Below are 26011 nucleotides of genomic sequence, written 5' to 3'. Positions count from 1 at the left end.
CAAAGATAATACAAAAAAACATGTTATTTTGTTTTGTTGTACCGTCATCTTTGAAATGCAAGAGAAAGGCCATGATGTATTATTCAATCAATCAAATGTATTTATAAAGCCCTTTTTACATCAGCTGGTGTCACGAAATGCTGTACAGAAACCCAGCCTAAAACCCCAAACAGCAAGCAATGCAGGTGTAGAAGCACGGTGGCTAGGAAAAACTCCCTTGAAAGGCCAGAACCTAGGAAGAAATCTAGAGAGGAACCAGGCTATGAGGGGTGGCTAGTCCTCTTCTGGCTGTGCCAGGTGGAGATTATAACAGAACATGGCCAAGATGTTCAAATATTCATAGATGACCAGCAGGGTCAAATAATAATAATAATAATAATCACAGTGGTTGTCGAGGTTGCAACAGGTTAGCACAGTTGGCTTTTCATAGCCAATCATTCAGAGTATCTCTACCGCTCCTGCTGTCTCTAGAGCAGACATGGGCAAACTACGGCCGGCGGGCCACATACGGCCCGTTAGGCTTTTTAATCCGGCCCGCCGAACTTGTCCAAATTATAGTAAAAACCTCCTTTTTTCCCCTTTCCCTGCAATGCCCACGTTTCCCCAATAGATGGTGCACTCAAAACACATTGACCGTTGTTGGAGTGGCACGTATTTCTCTTTATTTCACTTTAATTTTCACTTCGTTTCACGTCACCATTAAGCCCTTCTGTGAAAATGAGCGGACCAAAGAGAAGGAAAGTGGACAGCGAATGCCGAGTGTTTAATAAGGAGTGGACAACAAAATACTTCTTCACTGAAGTCCGATCAACAGCTGTATGTCTGATATGCCAAGAAGCTGTTGCGGTTTTCAAAGAGTACAATATCAGCTGTCACTTTGCCACGAAGCATGCAAACTATGCTAGCAAGCAGTCAACACAAGAATGGGCGGCTACTGCTCAGAGGTTGGCAGCTAATTTACAGAGTCAACAGAACTTTTTTCACCGACAAACTGCAATTCAAGAGTCAAGTACCAAGGCAAGTTATTTGCTGGCATTCAAATTAGCAAAGGCTAGCAAGCCTTTCTCCGAAGGCGAGTTTTTGAAAGAGTGCATGGTAGAGACAGCAGGTCTCTTGTGTCCGGAGAGCAAAGCCAAGTTTGAAAAAATCAGTTTAGCACGCAGGACAGTGACTCGCCGCGTGGAACTGATTGACGAAGATATAGTCAGCGAGTTAAACAAAAAGGCGGAGTCCTTTAAGTTATATTCACTAGCACTGGATGAAAGTAACAACATAAAAGACACTGCTCAGCTCCTAATTTTTATCCGAGGGATTAACGACAGTTTTGAGATAACAGAGGAGCTTTTGAGCATGGAATCACTGAAAGGGAAAACGCGAGGAGAGGACTTATATGAACAGGTGTCTGCTGTCATCGAGAGAATGAAGCTACCTTGGAGTAAACTTGCCAATGTCACCACGGATGTATCGCCAAATTTAACTGGAAAAAACATCGGGTTGCTGAAAAGAATCCAGGATAAAGTGAAAGAAGAAAACCCTGACCAGGATGTTATTTTACTTCACTGCATCATTCATCAGGAGTCTCTGTGTAAGTCTGTATTGCAGCTTAATCACGTCGTGGATCCAGTTGTAAAACTTGTTAACTTCATACGAGCAAGGGGACTTAATCATCGTCAGTTCATTACGTTCCTGGAAGAAACTAATGCGGATCACCAGGACCTACTTTACCACTCTCGCGTCCGCTGGTTAAGTTTGGGGAAAGTGTTTCAACGAGTCTGGGAGCTCAAAGACGAGATTCGCTCATTTTTTAATTAAATGGGGAAATCCGAAGAATTCCCCGAGCTGAGCGACACAAACTGGCTTTGTGACTTTGCGTTTTGCTGTGGACATATTTTCGCACATGAATGAGCTGAACGTGAAGCTACAGGGGAAAGATCAGTTTGCGCACGACATGTACACAAATGTGAGAGCCTTCAAATCCAAGCTGGTTTTATTCTCCAGGCAAATGTCAAACAAATCTTTCGCACATTTCCCCACACTAGCCGTGCAGAAAGAGGCCGCCCGAAATGCGAAGAAATACTGCAAATCACTGGACGATCTGCACAGAGAATTTTGCCGTCGGTTCTGTGATTTTGAAAAGATTGACAAGTCACTTCAACTGGTGTCCTGTCCCCTGTCACAAGACCCCGAATCAGCACCACAGGAGCTGCAATTGGAACTGATCGATCTTCAGTCTGACTCCGTCTCAAAGGAGAAGTTCAAGTCTCTTAAACTGAATGACTTTTACGCTTCACTTAACGAGACCGCGTTTCCAAACCTCCGGAGGACGGCGCAGAAGATGCTGGTGTTGTTTGGCTCGACCTACGTGTGTGAGCAGACGTTTAGCGTCATGAAAATCAACAAAGCCCATCACAGATCCAAGTTAACTGACCAACACCTCATATCTGTCCTGAGAATTGCCACAACAAAACTAACTCCAGACTTTGATGCACTGGCAAAAAAGGGAGACCAACAACACTGTTCCCACTGAAATGGTGAGTTTTTCTGCTGTGTTATGAAAAAATGCATATGGAAAGTTTGGAAGTGCGTCTTTTAATTAAGAGCAATGCGCATTCACGCACAGCAGCGGTACAGTAGCTTAATTAACACGCCACACATCGCTCTTAATTTAAATTTAAATTTTCAGCTGATATTTAATACAGCCTATGTCTGTGTGCTTGGCAACGATACACGTGTACTGTTTGCGCGTGGCGAGTTTGTAGAGCGCGCGGTCAGGACAATCCATCCATGATTTTGCGGAGTTTAACACAAGTAGATATTATTGAGCTTGAGTATTTCGTTGTGTAATAATATGTTTTGAATGTTGAAAGTGATTCCATTTTTCAATAAATGTTGATTTCTTTAACTTTGCACCTTCGATTGAAACTTATTAAAAACAGACGCAATCTTGATAAATCACAGTGTGTATGTTATTTTAATCTATTTACATTTCCTCCTCCCAGTATCTCCGAAATAGTATGTAAATGCCATATCTTGCATATTCCTTGAGACAAATTTATTAACTGATAAGGGCTATTTTTCACATTTGAAAGACAGTTAATAAATTGGGTTGTAGTGTTCTTACTGTGCTATGAGGTTTGCACACACTACATTTAATGCTTTAGTATATCCGGCCCAAACACTCCCTCCAAATTCTCCTGGCCCGGCCCTGTCAAATTTTAGAACCCATTGTGGCCCGCGAGTCAAAAAGTTTGCCCACCTCTGCTCTAGAGAGTTGAAAACAGCAGGTCTGTGACAGGTAGCACGTCCGGTGAAAAGGTCAGGGTTCCATAGCCGCAGGCAGAGCAGTTGAAACTGGAAGAGCAGCACGGCCAGGTGGACTTGGGACAGCAAGGAGCCATCATGCCAGGTAGTCCTGAGGCATGGTCCTAGGGCTCAGGTCCTCCGAGAGAGAGAAAGAAATTCCATCCCAGGCACAATTTAGATTTTGGCCAATATATGGCAGCAGTATATGTGCAAAGTTTTAGACTAATCCAATGAACTATTGTATATCTATTCAAAATGTTGTATCAAGACTGCATGAATGTGCCTAATTGGTTTATTAATTAAGGCACATGATAGTTCACATGTTCCAGAAAGCATTTCTGCCCAAAAACGCATTTAGTAAAAAAATATATGTTTAGGTTCAAATGCCTCTCCTGTGAAGTGGTGACGCGCGACATATGCCTAGTTTACTGAAACAAGTCTCATTTGTGTTTCTTTCGATAAACTAGTGTACCAGTGAGGATTTCCTCCACTGGACAACTTGCTACAGCTGTTGATAAGTCATTGATAATATTCAGACATTACATTACGACATAAGGGGGGGATCCTAGCTATATTCAACAGAATTCACCAGTTGATTTAAAACCTGTTTCAGTTTTATTATGGTTGGTTTCTTGACAGATTTGTCCAAAACTGTGTGACATAAAACATTACTTCTGTCTTTGTATTTATGGTTGTGCAAGTTATTGTTATACAATATATATACAAAACCTTGTGGACACCCCTTCAAATTAGTGTATATGGCTATTTCAGCCACACCCAATGCTGACAGGTATAACATCTCCATAGACAAACATTGTCAGTAGAATGGCGTTGCTGAAGATCTCAGTGACTTTCAACGTGGTACCATCATAGAATGCTACATTTCTGCCCTGCTCTTATTGCGAAGTGGTAGCGCAACACAAGCTCACAGAACTAGACGGCCAAGTACTGAAGAGTGTAGCGCGTAAAAATGGTCTGTCTTCGGTTGCAACACTCACTACAAAGTTCCAAACTGCCTCTGGAGCAACTGTTCATCGGGAGCTTCATGAAATGGGTTTCCATGGTCGAGCAGCCGCACACAAGCCTAAGATCACCATGCGCAATGCCAATCATCAGCTGTAATGGTATAAAGCTTGCCACCATTGGGCTCTGTGGAAATGGAAATGGAAATGCGTTCTCTGGAGTGATGAATCAATGTTCACCATCTGGCAGCCTGACGGACAAATCTAGATTTGGCTGATGCCAGGATAACTACCCTAATGCATAGTGCCAACTGTAACGTTTGGTGGAGGAGGAATAATGGTCTGGGGCTGTTTTTCATGGGTTCGGTTTAGGACCATTAGTTCCAGTGAAGGGAAGTCATAACGCTACAGCATACCATGACATTCTAGACGATTCTGTGCTTCTAACTTTGTGACAACAGTTTGGGGAAGGCTTTTTTCTGTTTCAGCATGACAATGCCCCCGTGCACAAAGCGAGGTCAATACAGAAATGGTGTGTCGAGATCCGTGTGGAAGAACTTGACTGGCCTGCACAGAACCCTGACCTCAACCCCATTGAACACCTTTGGGAAGAATTGTGAGCCAACTGTGAGCCAGGCCTAATCGCCCAACATCAGTACCCGACCTCACTAATGCTCTTGTGGCTGAATGGAAGCAACTCTCCGCAGCAATGTTCCAACATCTAGTGGAAAGCCTTCCCAGAAGTGTGGAGGCTGTTATAGCAGCAAAGGGGGGACCAACTCCATATTAATGCCCATGATTTTGGAATGAAATGTTTGACAAGCAGGTGTCCAAATACTTTTGGTGATGTAGTGTATAATATAGTAAGCAATAATCAGTTAAATTAGATTGAACTTAAACCCTGTAAGAATCCTGGATCTAGGTATCGGACAGTTTTTTGTATAGAGATCTCAGAAATGCAGTGTAAGTACGTAACGTGTCGCATCTCCTTATGTTACGGGGTAAAAACAGTATTCATGGGCACACAAATCCCAAATGATTTATGCGATTGCAAAATCAAAAGCTTCTAACTGAATGAGTCACCTTACCTTGATACCTAAAAACATAAATTGATACTGTAAAACGTTCTTCAATAATTATGCATAATACTTGTTGGATGCGCAGGTAATGTCCAGCTGTTTTGTTACACTATGATATTTTCACACATCATCATCTCATCCAGGAAGGAATTTTATGAATGATTGTCAAGTGACGAACAGCTGTTGTGATAGCGCATGCAATGCAACAACAGCCCAAGTGCTCGAGAAAAGGAATATCAAGAATATTTTACTGTCACCTACGTTACGCTGGTGAAGACACTTTTTGCATGTATTTTTTGGGGGGGAGGGGTCTATATTTGGCCCTATATGTACAATTATATAAATTATACAATTGTATAACATTAAGGTCCTTTGAAAATTACAATTAAGTGCTTGAAAAAGTCCCTGAAAGTCCTTGAATTTGACATGCCAATGTCTGTATAAATCCTGCTTAAAGGATGTATAGTCCTAGACCTATGTTGTTGTATAGCTGGAGGTATGGGACAATTTTCATTTATTTACTTTTATTCCTCTGAGTACACATGTGCAACTGCATAAAAATATTTTTTGTTGATCCCAATGTCACACATTTGCCCCATTATTTATAGAATAACCCATGTCTGTTTCTGTGTGTGGGTGTGTGACAGGAGCTAGTGTGTGTTGGTTTATATTTGTGTGTGGCAGGAGTGTGTGTGGTGTACTTTTGCAGGTGGGGCCCCTGTGGGGATCTGGGAGCCCCAGTTCCATCAGTGTAGTGAGAAGCAGCTCAGCTGTAGTGGAGAGAAGTTACCCAACCGTATGAATGTGGCACAGAGATGTGGTGCTATCATTGAGTTGTGACAGGGAAAACCATTGGGACCACACAGAAGTAGTCCATAGTTTACTCTCAGTGGGTTATGAGAGAAGGACTCCCTGCCTACACACACACGCACACGCACACGCACATGTACACACACACAATTTTGATCAGTGCTATGATGTTTTTTATAGTCTGTTTATAGACATTGCCATTGAGAGAAATTATGGATTTACTTCAATAAACCGTCAGAGCTTTGATCATGTATTCAAGCTCACAGCCTCCCTCCCAAGGGATTAATTAAAACACAATGAACATATTTAACAATAGATGACTGAAACACAAACAGCAGAAACAGGTTACATGATTCTACAAATCCATTCAGATGCCATTAGAAACAACTGCAGAATAACTGTTGTCTAAGTAGTGTGGTTATGTAAGTCAGCACACCATGGGTGGCATAGTGTATCTCATTGTTTAAAATGCCCCTGTAACCTCTGTTGCCTCTAATGTAGAAGAAGTGATCCCCAGCTGAGCTCTTTGTGTCTCCTAAATAATTACTGCAGATGGAGAGAGAAGTGCCAGTGAAATGTGATGATGTGCATTAGACACCACAGGCAGGCGGCCCCCTCTCTTGCGCTCTTGCCACCTATTCATTCTCTCTCTCTTTTCTCTTTCTCTCTCTTGCTACCTCTCCCTTCGCTCTCTTTCTCTCTGGCTGTCTATCTCCTACTCAATTCAATTCAAGGAGCTTTATTGGCATGGTAAACGTGTTAACATTGCCAAAGCAAGTGAGGTAGATAATATACAAAGTGAAATAAACAATACAAATTAACGGTAAACATTACACATACAGACGTTTAAAAAAATAAAGATGTTACAAATGTCATATTATATATATATACAGTGTTGTAACAATGTACAAATGGTACACATGGGAAAATAAATAAGCATAAATATGGGTTGTATTTACACTGGTGTTTGTTCTTCACTGGTTGCCCTTTTCTTGTGGCAACAGGTCACAAATCTTGCTGCTGTGATGGCACACTGTGGAATTTCACCCAGTAGATATGGGAGTTTTTTCCAAATTGGGTTTGTTTTCAAATTCTTTGTTGATCTGTGTAATCTGAGGGAAATATGTGTCTCTAATATGGTCATACATTGGGCAGGAGGTTAGGAAGTGCAGCTCAGTTTCCACCTAATTTTGTGGGCAGTATGCACATAGCCTGTCTTCTCTTGAGAGCCATGTCTGCCTACGGCGGCCTTTCTCAATAGCAAGGCTATGCTCACTGAGTCTGTACATAGTCAAAGCTTTCCTGAAGTTTGGATCAGTCACAGTGGTTAGGTATTCTGCTTCTCTCTTGCTCTTTTACTCTCTCTATCTCTCTCATTCGCTGTCTCACAGAGGCTGAGGACTCCGTTTGAGAACTTCTGTACTACCCTCCTGATGGGGGCCTGTCTGCAGTGTGTTTCCACAAACCAGGGCATGTCCCTGCTCCATGATCAGACGCAGGCTGTTTACCATACATACTGTAGCTGCCTGCCTGGGACAACTGTGTGGGTTTTATACAGGCCTTTCCCACCTCCCTTACCCCTCCCCCTCTCCCTCTCCCTTTCTCTCCCTCCTCGTGCAATCTGGAAAGGCAACAAAGCTCGCTCTCCCCACATGCTGTTGCCACGGTAACACGCCAGGGTCAGGAAAGTCTAGCGGTCTCTCCGGTTACTGTGCCTGTATGTGCAGACTAGCAGAGCCATTTCCCATTCCCATCCATTCCCTCTCCCTGTGTGTGTGCGTGTGTGTGCGTGTGTGTGCGTGTGTGTGTGTGTGTGTGTGTGCGTGTGCGTGTGCGTGTTTGTGTGCATCTGCATGTGTATGTTTCCCAGGTTGGAAGCTGGTCGAGTCTTCCAAGCAGAAATTATTTACAGTAGGCAATCATGGAGGTTACAGTGTGAACGTTAGAATGTTGGACGCACAAACACACACACACACACAAATCAGGACCACAAGACAGAATATCAATGAGATTCCACAGTTCTGTGAGTGTAATTCTAATTGATCCCATAGCTCAACCACCAAGTGTGTTTACGAGACATGCCTATATTAATAATAACCCCGGAGGTGGGGTCTCGCATGCAAATTGAGTGATTTTGAATCTCCTCTTTCAGATGATGAATATTGATGGGTGGCGTGTGAAGGTTCAGACCACTTAAACACCTGGGGCCGGATTCACAAAACTTCTTATGGTATAGGGGACGATTGCGTCCCACTTGGGCAAATAACAAGGAAAATGCAGCGCGGCAAATTCAAAAAATGATATAAAAATCAAACTTTCATTAAATCACACATGTAAGATACTCAATTAAAGCTACACTCGTTGTGAGTCCAGCCAACATGTAAGAATTTTAAAATCCCTTTCGGCGAAAGCATAAGAAGCTATTATCTGATGATAGCACAATAGTAAACAAAGAGGGTAGAAATAAAACAAATATTAGAGTCCTTGCACACAGAACACCCTGCAGGCGCTACACAAAACGCAGAAATAAAATATAAAACATGCATTACCTTTGATGAGCTTCTTTTGATGGCACTCCAATATGTCCCATAAACATCACAATTGGTCCTTTTGTTCGATTAATTCCGTCCATATATATCCAAATGTCCATTTATTTGATGCGTTTGATCCAGAAAAAAACAGCTTCCAAAAAACACAACGTCACTACAAAATATTTCAAAAGTTGCCTATAAACTTTGCCCAAATATTTCAAACTACTTTTGTAATACAACTTTAGGTATTTTTAAATGTTAATAATCGATCAAATTGTAGACGGGTCTATCTGTGTTCAATACAGGAAGACAACAAACCAACACTACTTTTCACGTCTTGCGCACTCTCAACAGTGTTACCCAGTTCCTAGATGGCCTACTTCTTCATTGCACAAATGAATAACCTCAACCAAATTCCAAAGACTGGTGACATCCAGTGGAAGTGGTAGGAACTGAAAATAGGTTCCTAAGAAATACAATTTGCCAAAGAGAACCCAGTAAACAGACAGAGACCAAAAAACAAAAATTCTGAACGGTTAGTCCTCAGGGTTTTGCCTGCTATATAAGTTCTGTTGTACTCACAGACATGATTCAAAAAGTTTTAGAAACGTCAGAGTGTTTTCTATCCAAATCTACTAATAATATATATATCAGAGTGTTTTCTATCCAAATATACTAATAATATGCATATCTTATATTCCTGGCATGAGTAGCAGAAAGTTGAAATTTGACACGCTATTTTTCCAAAAGGGAAAATGCTGTCCCCTATACCTTAAGAAGTTAACTGCCATTTTTTCCTTAACTATAGACTTAAATAGAAAGTTAAGTAAAGTTGCTATTACTCAATAAAGTTATTGGCAATGTTCTTACTTTTCCCCCCTATGTTTCTTCCTAAGAAAAAAGTTACGAAGAAATAGGTTTCTTGGAAAATAATGTGTCTTCTTGGAAATGTACTTAACTTTAGGACAGCTAAACCCTGGTCTTGTGACAAATGGATACTTTTGTAACCATTAACATTTTCTTGCGCCACTGCCATTTGGCTACCGAACATTTAAATATAGCAAGAAAACTAATTAAACACGCATTGTCTAGCTAGCCATTAATTAACAATATATTACAATATTCTAGAAGTGTTAAATAGCTTGTGTTAGCTCGTAAATTTTCAAAGAAGAACTTGGCTAACTTGGCTAACTTAGCTAACGTTAGTGTTGTTAGCTATGTTGGCTATAATGTCGTTACGCGTTAGCTAGCTAAAGTAGCTACTAAACTTACCGGTCGCACAGTCCCTCTATCACCATCTCTCCTATCATGGACAACACCTTCTCGTCCAGCTGGTCCACATGAATATTCTCTCAGCTCCCTTCTTCTTAGCATCCGACTTGATGTCAGACCACTGTTTTTTACTGTGGCATCACTGTCCCTTGCCATACCCCCGATGGCAGAGGCAGACTTGGCCACTCTCGCCAATCCTCTCTTTTTGTCTCCCCAACAACAACCTTTTCCTGGCTGCTATTTCCTCCACCATCACTTCAAGCTCTTGTTTGCTGTAGTGTTTATTGCGCTTTCCTTGGTTATCCATTTTTGTTTTTTATATAGCTAGTCTGATGGTTATGATATGTGAAAAAAATAATGTTTGTTTTTGTGCATATAGGGTTCACAAGCCAACAAATAAACCCCATCTTGAGACATAAAGCAGATAAATAAATGTAATCAAATGGAAACACTTTATTATAGTGGGACAAATCCTATCATCCCTGTCACATAGGCTTATTTATTGGTTTCAAGCACATCACTAATGTCAATGCCACATAAGAATATATTTACGAAGTTCTTAGGAAATATATTTACGAAGTTCCTAAGAAAACTATGAATTCCTGAGAACATTTTGAGGAATTGCACTTTTACGAACTATCTTTTGAACTTGTTTTTTCCCTTAAGAAACTTCTTATGTTTTTTCTGAAGTAATGTTTTATTAATCCAGCCTCTGGGCCTAGATTCCCAAAACCTTCTTAAGAAGAAATTTCTTAACTGCCAATGTTTCCTTAACTTTAGACTCAAGAAGAAAGCTAAGGAAAGTTGCTATTCCTCAAAAAGGTTATTGTAAATTTGATTTATTATGTTTCTCCTTAAGCAAAAAGTTAACAATAAATTAGATTCTTGAAAATAATTCTAAGATAACTATTCTAAGATAACTTGTCTTCACCTCGGGGCAGTGAGAGAAAAAGCTCATGAAAGCAATTGAACATGTTTAATTCACTCACAAACATGATCTGAAAGGTTCAGTATTGATTATTTTAAACCCAAGAAATGTTTTAATACAGTAATCTCAGTAAGAAATATGCTAACATGATTGCCATTGCTAGCTAGAGAGCTAGCTAAAACAATTGCCTGGAAGATTTGCAAGAAGATATTTGACAAGTTCGTAAGAAAATCATTAAGTCTTAAGATATTGTTGAGGAATTGCACATCAGGGCCCAGATTAACAAAACACTTAAGAAAAAAATAAGAAGTTCATTTTATGAACTATCTTATGAACTTCTTGTTTTTCTTAAGAAGCTTTTTTTCTTAAGAAGGTCCTGGTAGCAATTTTCATGTCCTTTGTTGTCAGTTTGTCTCGCTTTGTCACGGCAAAGCATTTCAAATGTGGCTGTCAGGGTAATGAATGTCATGACAAGTAGCCCGGTTTGGCTGTCTCTCTGGTCTTATGAGACATTCATTTGCTGCCTTAGAGGAGGTGAAGAGCCCCTTTCAGGGCTGGATGTCAGTATATACGGAAGGCTTTGCTTATGCACCTTTGTAAATGTATCAGTGTTGTTGTGTTAGCACTAATGTGATAGCCATCTGCTGTGCCCCCAGAGCCAATTATTTTACTATTCAGATGAAGTTGCGCTCTCTCTCTCTCTCTCTCTCTCTCTCATCTCTCTCTCTCTCTCTCATATCTCTCATCTCTCTCATCTCTCTTATCTCTCATCTCTCTCTCATCTCTCATCTCACTCTCATCTCTCTCATCTCTTTCTCTTTCTCTCTCTCTGTCTCTCTCTCTGTCTCTCTCTCTGTCTCTCTCTCTGTCTCTCTCTCTCTCTCTCTCTCTCTCTCTCCCTCACTTCACTACTCATCACAGTAGGGGTGTCTGTAATGTAGCCAGTAGAGCCATGCACCGGAGAACAGATGTTGCTCTGTGAACTAACAGTCCTGTGCAGGGCCCTGTGTGTGGCTTCAAGCAGTGGTGTGTCTCAAACGCCAGTCTAACAGTCTTTCCCCTACCCTCTTCTGTGAATTATTTACTTCACATATCAGTCTCACAGCCTTCATTTGTTTACCAAAGACTTTGTTTGTTTACCAATAGCTAAGCCATGCTGTAACTGTAGCCATAGTTATCAGTTTTCTGGCTGCAACGTTATCCCCTGGTTATTTGCAGGCCGCCCTCGCAGAAGAGGTTGCTAACCTCAAAGCTCTTTCCTGATTAAGTAAAGGTTCAATAAATAATATGGTTATACATTAGCCAGAGTTTAGTCAAGCAGACAACCAGAAGGAGAAAGTAGCCTGGTCATGATGTAACAGTAGCCAGAGCCATATATTTTATATTTTGATCTAAATGTATGGCTCTGGCAGTAGCTATGAGACTGTGATTAAGCCAAACAAGGGAACATTTTTACCAGATTGTACAATATGCACCAGACTCTACTATATATTACTGTTGTATTTACTGTATAGTCAAGAACATTTTCCTATCATCATAAGCTTATTAAAGACAAACCCTTAATATGATTAGGGACTTCTGGAAGATATTGTGCTTCTGTTGACTGGATTAAACATGTCTTGACAGTCTACGACTGACTGTTTTTGTACATAGTCTTTCTGCTTTGAATAATCCAACATGGCTACTGTGCTCTTGGTTGTTCCCCAACATCAACCCCCACATTATATTTATCCTGACACTAATATCCTGCTTTTCTCCTCTCTTTTCTCCTCTTTTTTTTCTCTCTCTTTCTCCTATCTATTTATTTTCTCCTCTCTCGCTTTTTTCTCCTTTTCTAGAAGAAGACTGGGGCCCTGAAGTCTCAGGAGGATAAGAAGAAGGAGAAGGCGAGGTGGAGAGAGGAGAAGAAGAAGGAGAAGGAGAGGTGGAGAGAGGAGAAACAGCAGCAGGAGACAGTGGTGAAGAGACAGAAGGAGGAGGAGGAGGAGAACGTCATGCCCCTGTCCCTAGACCCCCTGGAGAACGGCTTCATCAACCATGCCCAGAGAGAGCAGGAGAGGATGAATGACAGGCTGCTGAAGAAAACCTACTCCAAGAAGAACAAACAGGTATGTTTTATTTCACCTTTATTTACTCAGGAAGTCCCATTGAGGTCAGAAGGCATCTTTTACAAGGGAGACCTGAGTGCTCTGTGCTGTTGGTATATTGCGGTTGATTCATCAGTTGATTTGATCATTTGAATGCATATTCCGCAGGCTTATTATTCTATTGTGGTCCTGTTAGTGTTGTTTCTCTTTCTGTATGTACCGGGGCAGCTCTGTGCAATGATTCACTCTCTGTGTTGGAAGCTCCTCCCTGCCCAGACTGAATGATGCCAGTACTGATGGCACGAGGGCAGCTTGTACTGCTAGGCCATTTGAGTCAGAGTTTGGCGCAGGGAGATATATTCCTACCACGTCTATGTATTAACAGTTTGCTGCTCTCTCTCACAATGCCTCTCCACCATGTGACCTACTTGTGTGAATGTACTGACATGTATGTCTAACTGATAGATCCACACACACACACACACACACACACACACACACACACACACACACACACACACACACACACACACACACACACACACACACACACACACACACACACACACACACACACACACACACTACATTTTCATGTTTTTAAATGTATGTAAATTGTAAAGTCTTTTGTCTGTTATATGTCAGACTCCAGTAAGACTAGCTGTTGCCATTGGCTGTTGCCATTGCCGTCGGCTAATGAGGATCCTAATAAATCCCCATCTTCCTCTGTCCTTACCTGCCTATCTCCCCCTCCCTCCCCACACCTACCTACCTATCTCCCCCTCCTTCCCTAACTCCCTCCCTCCCCTCCTCTCCCTCTCGTCTTTCTCCTCCAGTTGTGCTATCTGCATTGACCTGGTTACACTCATCACATATGCGTCTGCTACCGTTTATTATCTATCTATTCTAGTCACTTTACCCCTACCTATATGTACAGTTGAAGTCGGAAGTTTACATACACTTAGGTTGGAGTCATTAAAACTTGTTTTTCAACCACTCCACACATTTCTTGTTAACAAACTATAGTTTTGGCAAGTCGGTTAGGACGTCTAAATGTGCATGACACAAGTCATTTTTCCAACAATTGTCTTCTAGAGATGAACGTACTTTGGTGCGAAAAGTGCAAATCAATTCCAGAACAACAGCAAAGGACCTTGTGAAGATGCTGGAGGAAACAGGTACAAAAATATCTATATCCACAGTAAAAACGAGTCCTATATCGACATATCCTGAAAGGCCGCTCAGCAAGGAAGAAGCCACTGCTCCAAAACCGCCATAAAAAAGCCAGACTACGGTTTGCAACTGCACATGGGGACAAAGATCGTACTTTTTGGAGAAATGTCCTTTGGTCTGATGAAACAAATATAGAACTGTTTGGTCATAATGACCATCGTTATGTTTGGAGTGAACAGGGGGAGGCTTGCAAGCTCAAGAACACCATCCCAACCGTGAAGCACGGGGGTGGCAGCATCATGTAGTGGGGGTGCTTTGCTGCAGGAGGGACTGGTGCACTTCACAAAATAGATGGCGTCACGAGAAGGAAGATTACGTGGAAATATTGAAGCAACATCTCAAGACATGAGTCAGGAAGTTAAAGCTTGGTCGCAAATGGGTCTTCCAAATGGACAATGACCGCAAGCATACTTCCAAAGTTGTGGCAATATGGCTTAAGGACAACAAAGTCAAGGTATTGGAGTGGCCATCACAAAGCACTGACCTCAATCCTACAGAAAATTTGTGGAAAAAACTGAAAAAGTGTGTGCGAGCAAGGAGGCCTACAATCCTGACTCAGTTACACCATCTCTGTCAGAAGGAATGGGCCAAAATTCACCCAACTTATTGTGGGAAGCTTGTGGAAGGCTACCTGAAATGTTTGACACAAGTTAAACAAATTAAAGGCAATGCTACCAAATACTAATTGAGTGTATATAAACTTCTGACCCACTGGGAATGTGATGAAAGAAATAAAAGCTGAAATAAATCATTCTCTCTACAATTATTCTGACATTTCACATTCTTAAAATGAAGAGGTGATCCCAATTGACCTAGGACAGGGAATTTTTACTAGGATTAAATGTCAAGAATTGTGAAAAACTGAGGCGCCTTCTTCACCACACTATCTGTGTGGGTGGACCATTTCAGTTGGTCAATGTTGTATACGCCGAGGAACTTAAAACTTTCCACTTTCTCCACTGCTGTCCCATCGATGTGGATGGGAGGTGCTCCCTCTGCTGTTTCCTGAAGTCCACGATCATCTCCTTTGTTTTGTTGACATTGATTGAGAGGTTATTTTCCTGACACCACACTCCGAGGGCACTCACCTCCTCCCTGTAGGCCGTCTCGTCATTGTTGGTAATCAAGCCTACCACTAGTGTCGTCTGCAAACTTGATTGACTTGGAAGCGTGCATGGCCACGCAATCATGGGTGAACAGGGAGTACAGGAGGGGGCTGAGAACACACCCTTGTGGGGCGCCAGTGTTGAGGATCAGCGGGGTGGAGATGTTTCCTACCTTCACCACCTGGGGGCGGCCCATCAGAAAGTCCAGGACCCAGTTGCACAGGGCGGGGTTGAGACCCAGGGTCTCAAGCTTAATGACGAGTTTGGAGGGTACTATGGTATTAAATGCTGCGCTGTAGTCAATGAACAGCATTCTTACATAGGTATTCCTCTTGTCCAGATGGAATAAGGCAGTGTGATGGCGATTACATCGTCAGTGGACCTATTGGGGCGGTAAGTAAATTAGAGTGGGTCTTGGGTATCAGGTAGGATGGAGGTGATATGCTCCATAACTAGTCTCTCAAAGCACTTCATGATGACAGAAATGAGTGCAACAGGGCGATAGTCATTTAGTTCTGTTACCTTAGCTATCTTGGGAACAGGAACAATGGTAGCCATCTTGAAGCATGTGGGGACAACAGACTGGGATAGGGATTGATTGAATATGTCCATAAACACACCAGCCAGCTGGTCTGCGCATTTTCTGAAGATGCAGCTAGGGATGCCGTCTGGTCCGGCAGCCTTGCAAGGGTTAACACGTTTAAATGTTTTACTCACGTTGGCCACGGAGAAGGAGAGCCCACAGGCTTTAGTAGCGGGCCGTGTCAGTGGCACTGTATTGTCCTCAAAGCAAGCAAAGAAGTTGTTTAATTTGTCTGGGAGCAAGATGTCGATGTCATGTCAAGAATTGTATCAAACAACTGTGATGTTGTCTTGCTTTAGTTAGAGGAAGCTACAAAACAACACAGTGGGGACAGAAGGGACATCTCTTCACTGACTGACGTGAAAGCGAGTCAGGCAAAACTGGAAGAGAGAGGAGAACGGACACAAGGTCCTACAGTAATTGATGCAGTCGAGTAACAGTCTTAGCTAAGTACACACCTTCTAATATTCGGCTGGTTTAGTGAGGGGGAAATAAAAAGCACATGGAGCTCCTCCAAATTCACAAGGGCAAAACGCTGACATCAAACCCAGTTAATATCTCACATACAGACATGATAGTTAGAGCCTTTACTCTAAGCACACATCCCAAATTGCTGAGCCCTGGGCCCAGTTCATAAGATATTTCGTAAGAGCAATTCCTCAACAATTTCTTATGATTTAATGATTTTCTTACGAACTCCTCAAATATCTTCTTACGTTTCTTCTTATTAAGATTAAGATGTGTTTGTTGCTAGGCAACCGATTTAGCTAACATGTAAGCACATTTCCAACTGAGATTGCTGTTCTAAAACATGTTATTGGGTTTAAAATAAATACTGAAACTTTCAGAGTGAATTAGTGAATTAAACATGTTCAATTGCTTTCATGAGCTTTTCTTTCATGAGCTTTTTCTCTAAACCCTGAGGGTTTAACAATCTCGGAATCTAAGAACATTTCTAAGAACTTTATTTTGAAGATTCTAATTTCTTCTTAACTTTAAGGAGAAACATAAGAACTATCACAAGATAATTTCCAAGAACCTTTTTGAGGAATAGCAATTTTCTTAACTTTCTTCTTAAGTCTATCGTTAAGGGAAACATGGCAGTTAAGAAGACATATATTCTTTAAAAAGCCGTGTGAATCCAGCCCCTGGTCAAAAGTAGTGTACTATAAAGGGCATAGGGTGTCATTTGGAAAAATGTTCCTCTTTTGACCCCAGGGAGTAACTGAAAAATCTGTTGACGGTATTTGACCCTTCTACATCAAGCAGAAAGCTCTCTATTCAAGTTCCTTTAATAAGCAGCATTATCAGAGGGACTTTGAAGGCTTTTATAATGACCCTCTCACCTTCATATCACAGCAGCTATACGGAAAACGACACACACGCATACGAACATAAACACTTTTATATCCAGATGGCTGCTTTGTTGAGGCTTCCTTCTCCACTAATTACCACAGTATGAAAGAAGTGCGTGTGTGTACGTATGCGTAACTGCTGCACGCGCATGTGTTCGCGCACGTGTGTGTGTCCGTGTGTGAGTGCCTGCATATGAGTGTGTGTGCGTGTTATCAGGGAGGAAAGAACTAAGTTACCAGTGGGGAGAAGCGAGGATGACAAACAGCCACATGGCCTATAATATTGTCAGTTTACACTGGTGCCGAGGACATATTCAGTTGGAGATAAAACACAAAGGCTCTCATCAAACCCCATTCCCATCTGGGTCACCTTGTTTTATAAGCACTGGATTCCACAGGTGCTTAGGAGAGCCTGATAACCAAATCAAATCAAATTGTATTTGTCACATGCTTCGTAAAACAACAGGTGTAAACTAACATTAAAATGCTTACGCAGTGACAAAATCCTTAAATAATATAATAATAACACAAAGAATAAATGCACAATGAGAAACAACAACTTGTTTTGTGCGGGACAATATGTATCTCTGTACGTTCTGAAGCACTCAGCTGGCAGGGGGATCAGATTATGCTGGGCGAACTATTCAGTGGAGCATAGTTAACGGTTGTGTTCACTGTCACTCTGCTGCTACTGAGTAGGCAGGTAACTGTTGTGTTCACTGTCACTCTGCTGCTACTGAGTAGGCAGATAACTGTTGTGTTCACTGTCACTCTGCTGCTACTGAGGAGGCAGGTAACTGTTGTATTCACTGTCACTCTGCTGCTACTGAGTAGGCAGATAACTGTTGTGTTCACTGTCACTCTGCTGCTACTGAGTAGGCAGGTAACTGTTGTGTTCACTGTCACTCTGCTGCTACTGAGTAGGCGGGTAACTGTTGTGTTCACTGTCACTCTGCTGCTACTGAGTAGGCAGGTAACTGTTGTGTTCACTGTCACTCTGCTGCTACTGAGTAGGCGGGTAACTGTTGTGTTCACTGTCACTCTGCTGCTACTGAGTAGGCAGGTAACTGTTATGTTCACTGTCACTCTGCTGCTACTGAGTAGGCAGGTAACTGTTGTGTTCACTGTCACTCTGCTGCTACTGAGTAGGCGGGTAACTGTTGTGTTCACTGTCACTCTGCTGCTACTGAGTAGGCAGGTAACTGTTGTGTTCACTGTCACTCTGCTGCTACTGAGTAGGCAGGTAACTGTTATGTTCACTGTCACTCTGCTGCTACTGAGTAGGCAGGTAACTGTTGTGTTCACTGTCACTCTGCTGCTACTGAGGAGGCAGGTAACTGTTATGTTCACTGTCACTCTGCTGCTACTGAGGAGGCAGGTAACTGTTGTGTTCACTGTCACTCTGCTGCTACTGAGTAGGCAGGGAACTGTTGTGTTCACTGTGTCATGACTGTCCTTATCAGGTTAGGTTACAGGAGACCACAACCCTACAGATTATCTCTCAACCCCAACAGAGGAGGAGAGATCTAGGGGTCTGAAGATGTGGGGGTTTTATGACCCCTCACGCCCCTGGTAAATCTCAGGCCACAGACAAATTAATTTGTCCTGTTACTATGGAGAACCAGCCTCAGAACATTAAACATGAAATAAAGGGACTTTGGAACAATGGTTTCCGTCAGCCACAATGGTGGTCATGACTATAGATGGAATATGAAAATGTATGTCATTTTTGTTTTGTTATTAAAGGTTAATAGATGACGTTATTACAAAAATATTGTAACATGAAGAGTTTTCCTAGTATATGTTCGATGTTTATACATTGTACGTTGTATGGAAAATGTCCAAATCAAAGGGAATGTTTTGGTAAAGATGAAATGTTAAGTTAGTTGTCTAAAATTGGTTTTGAGTCAAATCTAGACCTTGCCTCATTAACTTGGTACGCCCAGAGAACTGCCCTAAAGGCGGGTACGCCCACTTCTGACCCAAGGGTATAAAACCTGTGAGTATAGAATTTACAGACAAGACTACGTGACCCAAGCTGCAGCCAAGGTCTAAAAAGTCAACGAACCAAGAACGCAACACAAGTTTGAAGACAAAGAAATCCTTTTCTACCCAAGCTACGGATGAGTAGCTGTGTCTAAGCGGGTGAATTCAAGCCGGACCCCTTAGCTGCTACTGAGTAGGCAGGTAACTGTTGTGTTCACTGTCACTCTGCTGCTACTGAGGAGGCAGGTAACTGTTGTGTTCACTGTCACTCTGCTGCTACTGAGTAGGCAGGTAACTGTTATGTTCACTGTCACTCTGCTGCTACTGAGTAGGCAGGTAACTTGTATTCCCTGTCACTCTGCTGCTACTGAGTAGGCAGGTAACTGTTGTGTTCACTGTCACTCTGCTGCTACTGAGGAGGCAGGTAACTGTTGTGTTCACTGTCACTCTGCTGCTACTGAGTAGGCAGGTAACTGTTGTGTTCACTGTCACTCTGCTGCTACTGAGTAGGCAGGTAACTGTTATGTTCACTGTCACTCTGCTGCTACTGAGGAGGCAGGTAACTGTTATGTTCACTGTCACTCTGCTGCTACTGAGGAGGCAGGTAACTGTTATGTTCACTGTCACTCTGCTGCTACTGAGGAGGCAGGTAACTGTTGTGTTCACTGTCACTCTGCTGCTATTGAGGAGGCAGGTAACTGTTATGTTCACTGTCACTCTGCTGCTACTGAGGAGGCAGGTAACTGTTATGTTCACTGTCACTCTGCTGCTACTGAGGAGACAGGTAACTGTTGTGTTCACTGTCAATCTGCTGCTACTGAGTAGGCAGGTAACTGTTATGTTCACTGTCACTCTGCTGCTACTGAGTAGGCAGATAACTGTTGTGTTCACTGTCACTCTGCTGCTACTGAGTAGGCAGATAACTGTTGTGTTCACTGTCACTCTGCTGCTACTGAGTAGGCAGGTAACTGTTATGTTCACTGTCACTCTGCTGCTACTGAGTAGGCAGGTAACTGTTGTGTTCACTGTCACTCTGCTGCTACTGAGTAGGCAGATAACTGTTGTGTTCACTGTCACTCTGCTGCTACTGAGGAGGCAGGTAACTGTTGTGTTCACTGTCACTCTGCTGCTACTGAGGAGGCAGATAACTGTTGTGTTCACTGTCACATTGCTGCTACTGAGGAGGCAGGTAACTGTTGTGTTCACTGTCACTCTGCTGCTACTGAGTAGGCAGGTAACTGTTGTGTTCACTGTCACACTGCTGCTACTGAGGAGGCAGGTAACTGTTGTGTTCACTGTCACTCTGCTGCTACTGAGGAGGCAGGTAACTGTTATGTTCACTGTCACTCTGCTGCTACTGAGTAGGCAGGTAACTGTTATGTTCACTGTCACTCTGCTGCTACTGAGGAGGCAGGTAACTGTTGTGTTCACTGTCACTCTGCTGCTACTGAGGAGGCAGGTAACTGTTATGTTCACTGTCACTCTGCTGCTACTGAGGAGGCAGGTAACTGTTGTGTTCACTGTCACTCTGCTGCAGGTAACTGTTGTGTTCACTGTCACTGCTGCTACTGAGGAGGCAGGTAACTGTTGTGTTCACTGTCACTCTGCTGCTACTGAGGAGGCAGGTAACTGTTGTGTTCACTGTCACTCTGCTGCTACTGAGTAGGCAGGTAACTGTTATGTTCACTGTCACTCTGCTGCTACTGAGTAGGCAGATAACTGTTGTGTTCACTGTCACTCTGCTGCTACTGAGGAGGCAGGTAACTGTTATGTTCACTGTCACTCTGCTGCTACTGAGGAGGCAGGTAACTGTTATGTTCACTGTCACTCTGCTGCTACTGAGGAGGCAGGTAACTGTTGTGTTCACTGTCACTCTGCTGCTACTGAGGAGGCAGGTAACTGTTATGTTCACTGTCACTCTGCTGCTACTGAGGAGGCAGGTAACTGTTGTGTTCACTGTCACTCTGCTGCTACTGAGGAGGCAGGTAACTGTTGTGTTCACTGTCACTCTGCTGCTACTGAGTAGGCAGATAACTGTTGTGTTCACTGTCACTCTGCTGCTACTGAGGAGGCAGGTAACTGTTATGTTCACTGTCACTCTGCTGCTACTGAGGAGGCAGGTAACTGTTATGTTCACTGTCACTCTGCTGCTACTGAGGAGGCAGGTAACTGTTGTGTTCACTGTCACTCTGCTGCTACTGAGGAGGCAGGTAACTGTTATGTTCACTGTCACTCTGCTGCTACTGAGGAGGCAGGTAACTGTTGTGTTCACTGTCACTCTGCTGCTACTGAGGAGGCAGGTAACTGTTGTGTTCACTGTCACTCTGCTGCTACTGAGTAGGCAGGTAACTGTTATGTTCACTGTCACTCTGCTGCTACTGAGTAGGCAGATAACTGTTGTGTTCACTGTCACTCTGCTGCTACTGAGGAGGCAGGTAACTGTTATGTTCACTGTCACTCTGCTGCTACTGAGTAGGCAGGTAACTGTTATGTTCACTGTCACTGTTGTGTTCACTGCTGCTACTGAGTAGGCAGGTAACTGTTATGTTCACTGTCACTCTGCTGCTACTGAGTAGGCAGGTAACTGTTGTGTTCACTGTCACTCTGCTGCTACTGAGTAGGCAGGTAACTGTTGTGTTCACTGTCACTCTGCTGCTACTGAGTAGGCAGGTAACTGTTGTGTTCACTGTCACTCTGCTGCTACTGAGTTCAGGCAGGTAACTGAGTAGGCAGTTGTGTTCACTGTCACTCTGCTGCTACTGAGTAGGCAGATAACTGTTGTGTTCACTGTCACTCTGCTGCTACTGAGGAGGCAGGTAACTGTTGTGTTCACTGTCACTCTGCTGCTACTGAGGAGGCAGATAACTGTTGTGTTCACTGTCACACTGCTGCTACTGAGGAGGCAGGTAACTGTTGTGTTCACTGTCACTCTGCTGCTACTGAGTAGGCAGGTAACTGTATGTTCACTGTCACACTGCTGCTACTGAGGAGGCAGGTAACTGTTGTGTTCACTGTCACTCTGCTGCTACTGAGGAGGCAGGTAACTGTTATGTTCACTGTCACTCTGCTGCTACTGAGTAGGCAGGTAACTGTTATGTTCACTGTCACTCTGCTGCTACTGAGGAGGCAGGTAACTGTTGTGTTCACTGTCACTCTGCTGCTACTGAGTAGGCAGGTAACTGTTATGTTCACTGTCACTCTGCTGCTACTGAGGAGGCAGGTAACTGTTGTGTTCACTGTCACTCTGCTGCTACTGAGGAGGCAGGTAACTGTTATGTTCACTGTCACTCTGCTGCTACTGAGGAGGCAGGTAACTGTTGTGTTCATTGTCACTCTGCTGCTACTGAGGAGGCAGGTAACTGTTATGTTCACTGTCACTCTGCTGCTACTGAGGAGGCAGGTAACTGTTGTGTTCACTGTCACTCTGCTGCTACTGAGGAGGCAGGTAACTGTTGTGTTCACTGTCACTCTGCTGCTACTGAGTAGGCAGGTAACTGTTATGTTCACTGTCACTCTGAGTAGGCAGATAACTGTTGTGTTCACTGTCACTGAGGAGGCAGGTAACTGTTATGTTCACTGTCACTCTGCTGCTACTGAGGAGGCAGGTAACTGTTATGTTCACTGTCACTCTGCTGCTACTGAGGAGGCAGGTAACTGTTGTGTTCACTGTCACTCTGCTGCTACTGAGGAGGCAGGTAACTGTTATGTTCACTGTCACTCTGCTGCTACTGAGGAGGCAGGTAACTGTTGTGTTCACTGTCACTCTGCTGCTACTGAGGAGGCAGGTAACTGTTGTGTTCACTGTCACTCTGCTGCTACTGAGTAGGCAGATAACTGTTGTGTTCACTGTCACTCTGCTGCTACTGAGGAGGCAGGTAACTGTTATGTTCACTGTCACTCTGCTGCTACTGAGGAGGCAGGTAACTGTTATGTTCACTGTCACTCTGCTGCTACTGAGGAGGCAGGTAACTGTTGTGTTCACTGTCACTCTGCTGCTACTGAGGAGGCAGGTAACTGTTATGTTCACTGTCACTCTGCTGCTACTGAGGAGGCAGGTAACTGTTGTGTTCACTGTCACTCTGCTGCTACTGAGTAGGCAGGTAACTGTTGTGTTCACTGTCACTCTGCTGCTACTGAGGAGGCAGGTAACTGTTGTGTTCACTGTCACTCTGCTGCTACTGGAGGCAGGTAACTGTTGTGTTCACTGTCACTCTGCTGCTACTGAGGAGGCAGGTAACTGTTATGTTCACTGTCACTCTGCTGCTACTGAGGAGGCAGGTAACTGTTATGTTCACTGTCACTCTGCTGCTACTGATGAGGCAGGTAACTGTTGTGTTCACTGTCACTCTGCTGCTACTGAGTAGGCAGGTAACTGTTATGTTCACTGTCACTCTGCTGCTACTGAGGAGGCAGGTAACTGTTATGTTCACTGTCACTCTGCTGCTACTGAGTAGGCAGGTAACTGTTATGTTCACTGTCACTCTGCTGCTACTGAGTAGGCAGGTAACTGTTATGTTCACTGTCACTCTGCTGCTACTGAGTAGGCAGGTAACTGTTATGTTCACTGTCACTCTGCTGCTACTGAGGAGGCAGGTAACTGTTATGTTCACTGTCACTCTGCTGCTACTGAGGAGGCAGGTAACTGTTATGTTCACTGTCACTCTGCTGCTACTGAGGAGGCAGGTAACTGTTATGTTCACTGTCACTCTGCTGCTACTGAGTAGGCAGGTAACTGTTATGTTCACTGTCACTCTGCTGCTACTGAGTAGGCAGGTAACTGTTATGTTCACTGTCACTCTGCTGCTACTGAGGAGGCAGGTAACTGTTGTGTTCACTGTCACTCTGCTGCTACTGAGGAGGCAGGTAACTGTTGTGTTCACTGTCACTCTGCTGCTACTGAGTAGGCAGGTAACTGTTATGTTCACTGTCACTCTGCTGCTACTGAGTAGGTGGGGTAACTGTTATGTTCACTGTCACTCTGCTGCTACTACTGAGTAGGCAGGCAACTGTTATGTTCACTGTCACTCTGGCTACTGCTGTAACTGTTCACTGTCTGCTGCTACTGAGGAGGCAGGTAACTGTTATGTTCACTGTCACTCTGCTGCTACTGAGTAGGCAGGTAACTGTTATGTTCACTGTCACACTGCTGCTACTGAGTAGGCAGGTAACTGTTATGTTCACTGTCAGTCTGCTGCTACTGAGTAGGCAGGTTTATGTTCACTGTCACTCTGCTGCTACTGAGTAGGCAGGTAACTGTTATGTTCACTGTCACTCTGCTGCTACCTCAGGCAGGTAACTGTTATGTTCACTGTCACTCTTCTGCTACTGAGGAGGCAGGTAACTGTTATGTTCACTGTCACTCTGCTGCTACTGCGTAGGCAGATAACTGTTGTGTTCACTGTCACTCTGCTGCTACTGAGTAGGCAGGTAACTGTTGTGTTCACTGTCACTCTGCTGCTACTGAGTAGGCAGGTAACTGTTGTGTTCACTGTCACTCTGCTGCTACTGAGTAGGTGGGGTAATGGCGGCGGCTAGAGGCTGTAAAGTCTGATAGAGGGGAAAACTGTACAGGCTGGTATTTTGTCAAGTAATAAAGACCAAGGCCCAGGTTATCTGCTTTGTGTTGAACGTCTTCATCCTCCTCTTCCTCCAGCTCCTCCCCCCTCTGCCTTCTCTTCCTCCCCCTCCTCCTCCTCCTCAGCAGCAGAGCACACCTTCTCTCATTAAATGGCCCCCATGACCACCCCACCAGTGTGTCAGCCATCAGTGTGTCAGCCATCAGTGTGTCAGGCACCAGTGTGTCAGCCATCAGTGTGTCAGCCACCAGTGTGTCAGCCATCAGTGTGTCAGCCACCAGTGTGTCAGCCCAGTGTGTCAGCCATCAGTGTGTCAGCCATCAGTGTGTCAGCCACCAGTGTGTCAGCCACCAGTGTGTCAGCCATCAGTGTGTCAGCCATCAGTGTGTCAGCCATCAGTGTGTCAGCCACCAGTGTGTCAGCCACCAGTGTGTCAGCCATCAGTGTGTTAGCCACCAGTGTGTCAGCCATCAGTGTGTCAGCCATCAGTGTGTTAGCCACCAGTGTGTCAGCCATCAGTGTGTTAGCCACCAGTGTGTCAGCCACCAGTGTGTCAGCCATCAGTGTGTTAGCCATCAGTGTGTCAGTCACCAGTGTGTCAGCCACCAGTGTGTCAGCCATCAATGTGTCAGCCATCAATGTGTCAGCCACCAGTGTGTCAGCCATCAGTGTGTCAGCCACCAGTGTGTCAGCCATCAGTGTGTCAGCCACCAGTGTGTCAGCCACCAGTGTGTCAGCCATCAGTGTGTCAGCCATCAGTGTGTCAGCCACCAGTGTGTCAGCCACCAGTGTGTCAGCCCCCAGTGTGTCAGCCATCAATGTGTCAGCCATCAATGTGTCAGCCACCAGTGTGTCAGCCACCAGTGTGTCAGCCACCAGTGTGTCAGCCATCAGTGTGTCAGCCACCAGTGTGTCAGCCACCAGTGTGTCAGCCATCAGTGTGTCAGCCATCAGTGTGTCAGCCATCAGTGTGTCAGCCACCAGTGTGTCAGCCACCAGTGTGTCAGCCATCAGTGTGTCAGCCATCAGTGTGTCAGCCACCAGTGTGTCAACCACCAGTGTGTCAGCCATCAGTGTGTCAGCCACCAGTGTGTCAGCCATCAGTGTGTCAGCCACCAGTGTGTCAGCCACCAGTGTGTCAGCCATCAGTGTGTTAGCCACCAGTGTGTCAGCCATCAGTGTGTCAGCCATCAGTGTGTC

General features: G+C 44.0%; 1 protein-coding gene across 1 annotated transcript in view; it reads left to right on the top strand.

The window, feature by feature from the left end:
- fbrsl1 (fibrosin-like 1) overlaps positions 1–26011 on the top strand; it is a 502878-nt gene that overhangs the window by 129121 nt on the left and 347746 nt on the right. Inside the window, 1 exon segment of the mRNA XM_064936970.1 lies at positions 12724–12993. Within this exon segment, the coding sequence (XP_064793042.1) occupies positions 12724–12993 (270 nt within the window).

The sequence above is a fragment of the Oncorhynchus masou genome, chromosome 25 (genome assembly GCF_036934945.1).
Source record: "Oncorhynchus masou masou isolate Uvic2021 chromosome 25, UVic_Omas_1.1, whole genome shotgun sequence".
Taxonomy (NCBI): Eukaryota; Metazoa; Chordata; class Actinopteri; order Salmoniformes; family Salmonidae; genus Oncorhynchus; species Oncorhynchus masou.
Note: the sequence above shows the minus strand (reverse complement) of the source record. Positions and strands in the feature narration are given on the sequence as shown.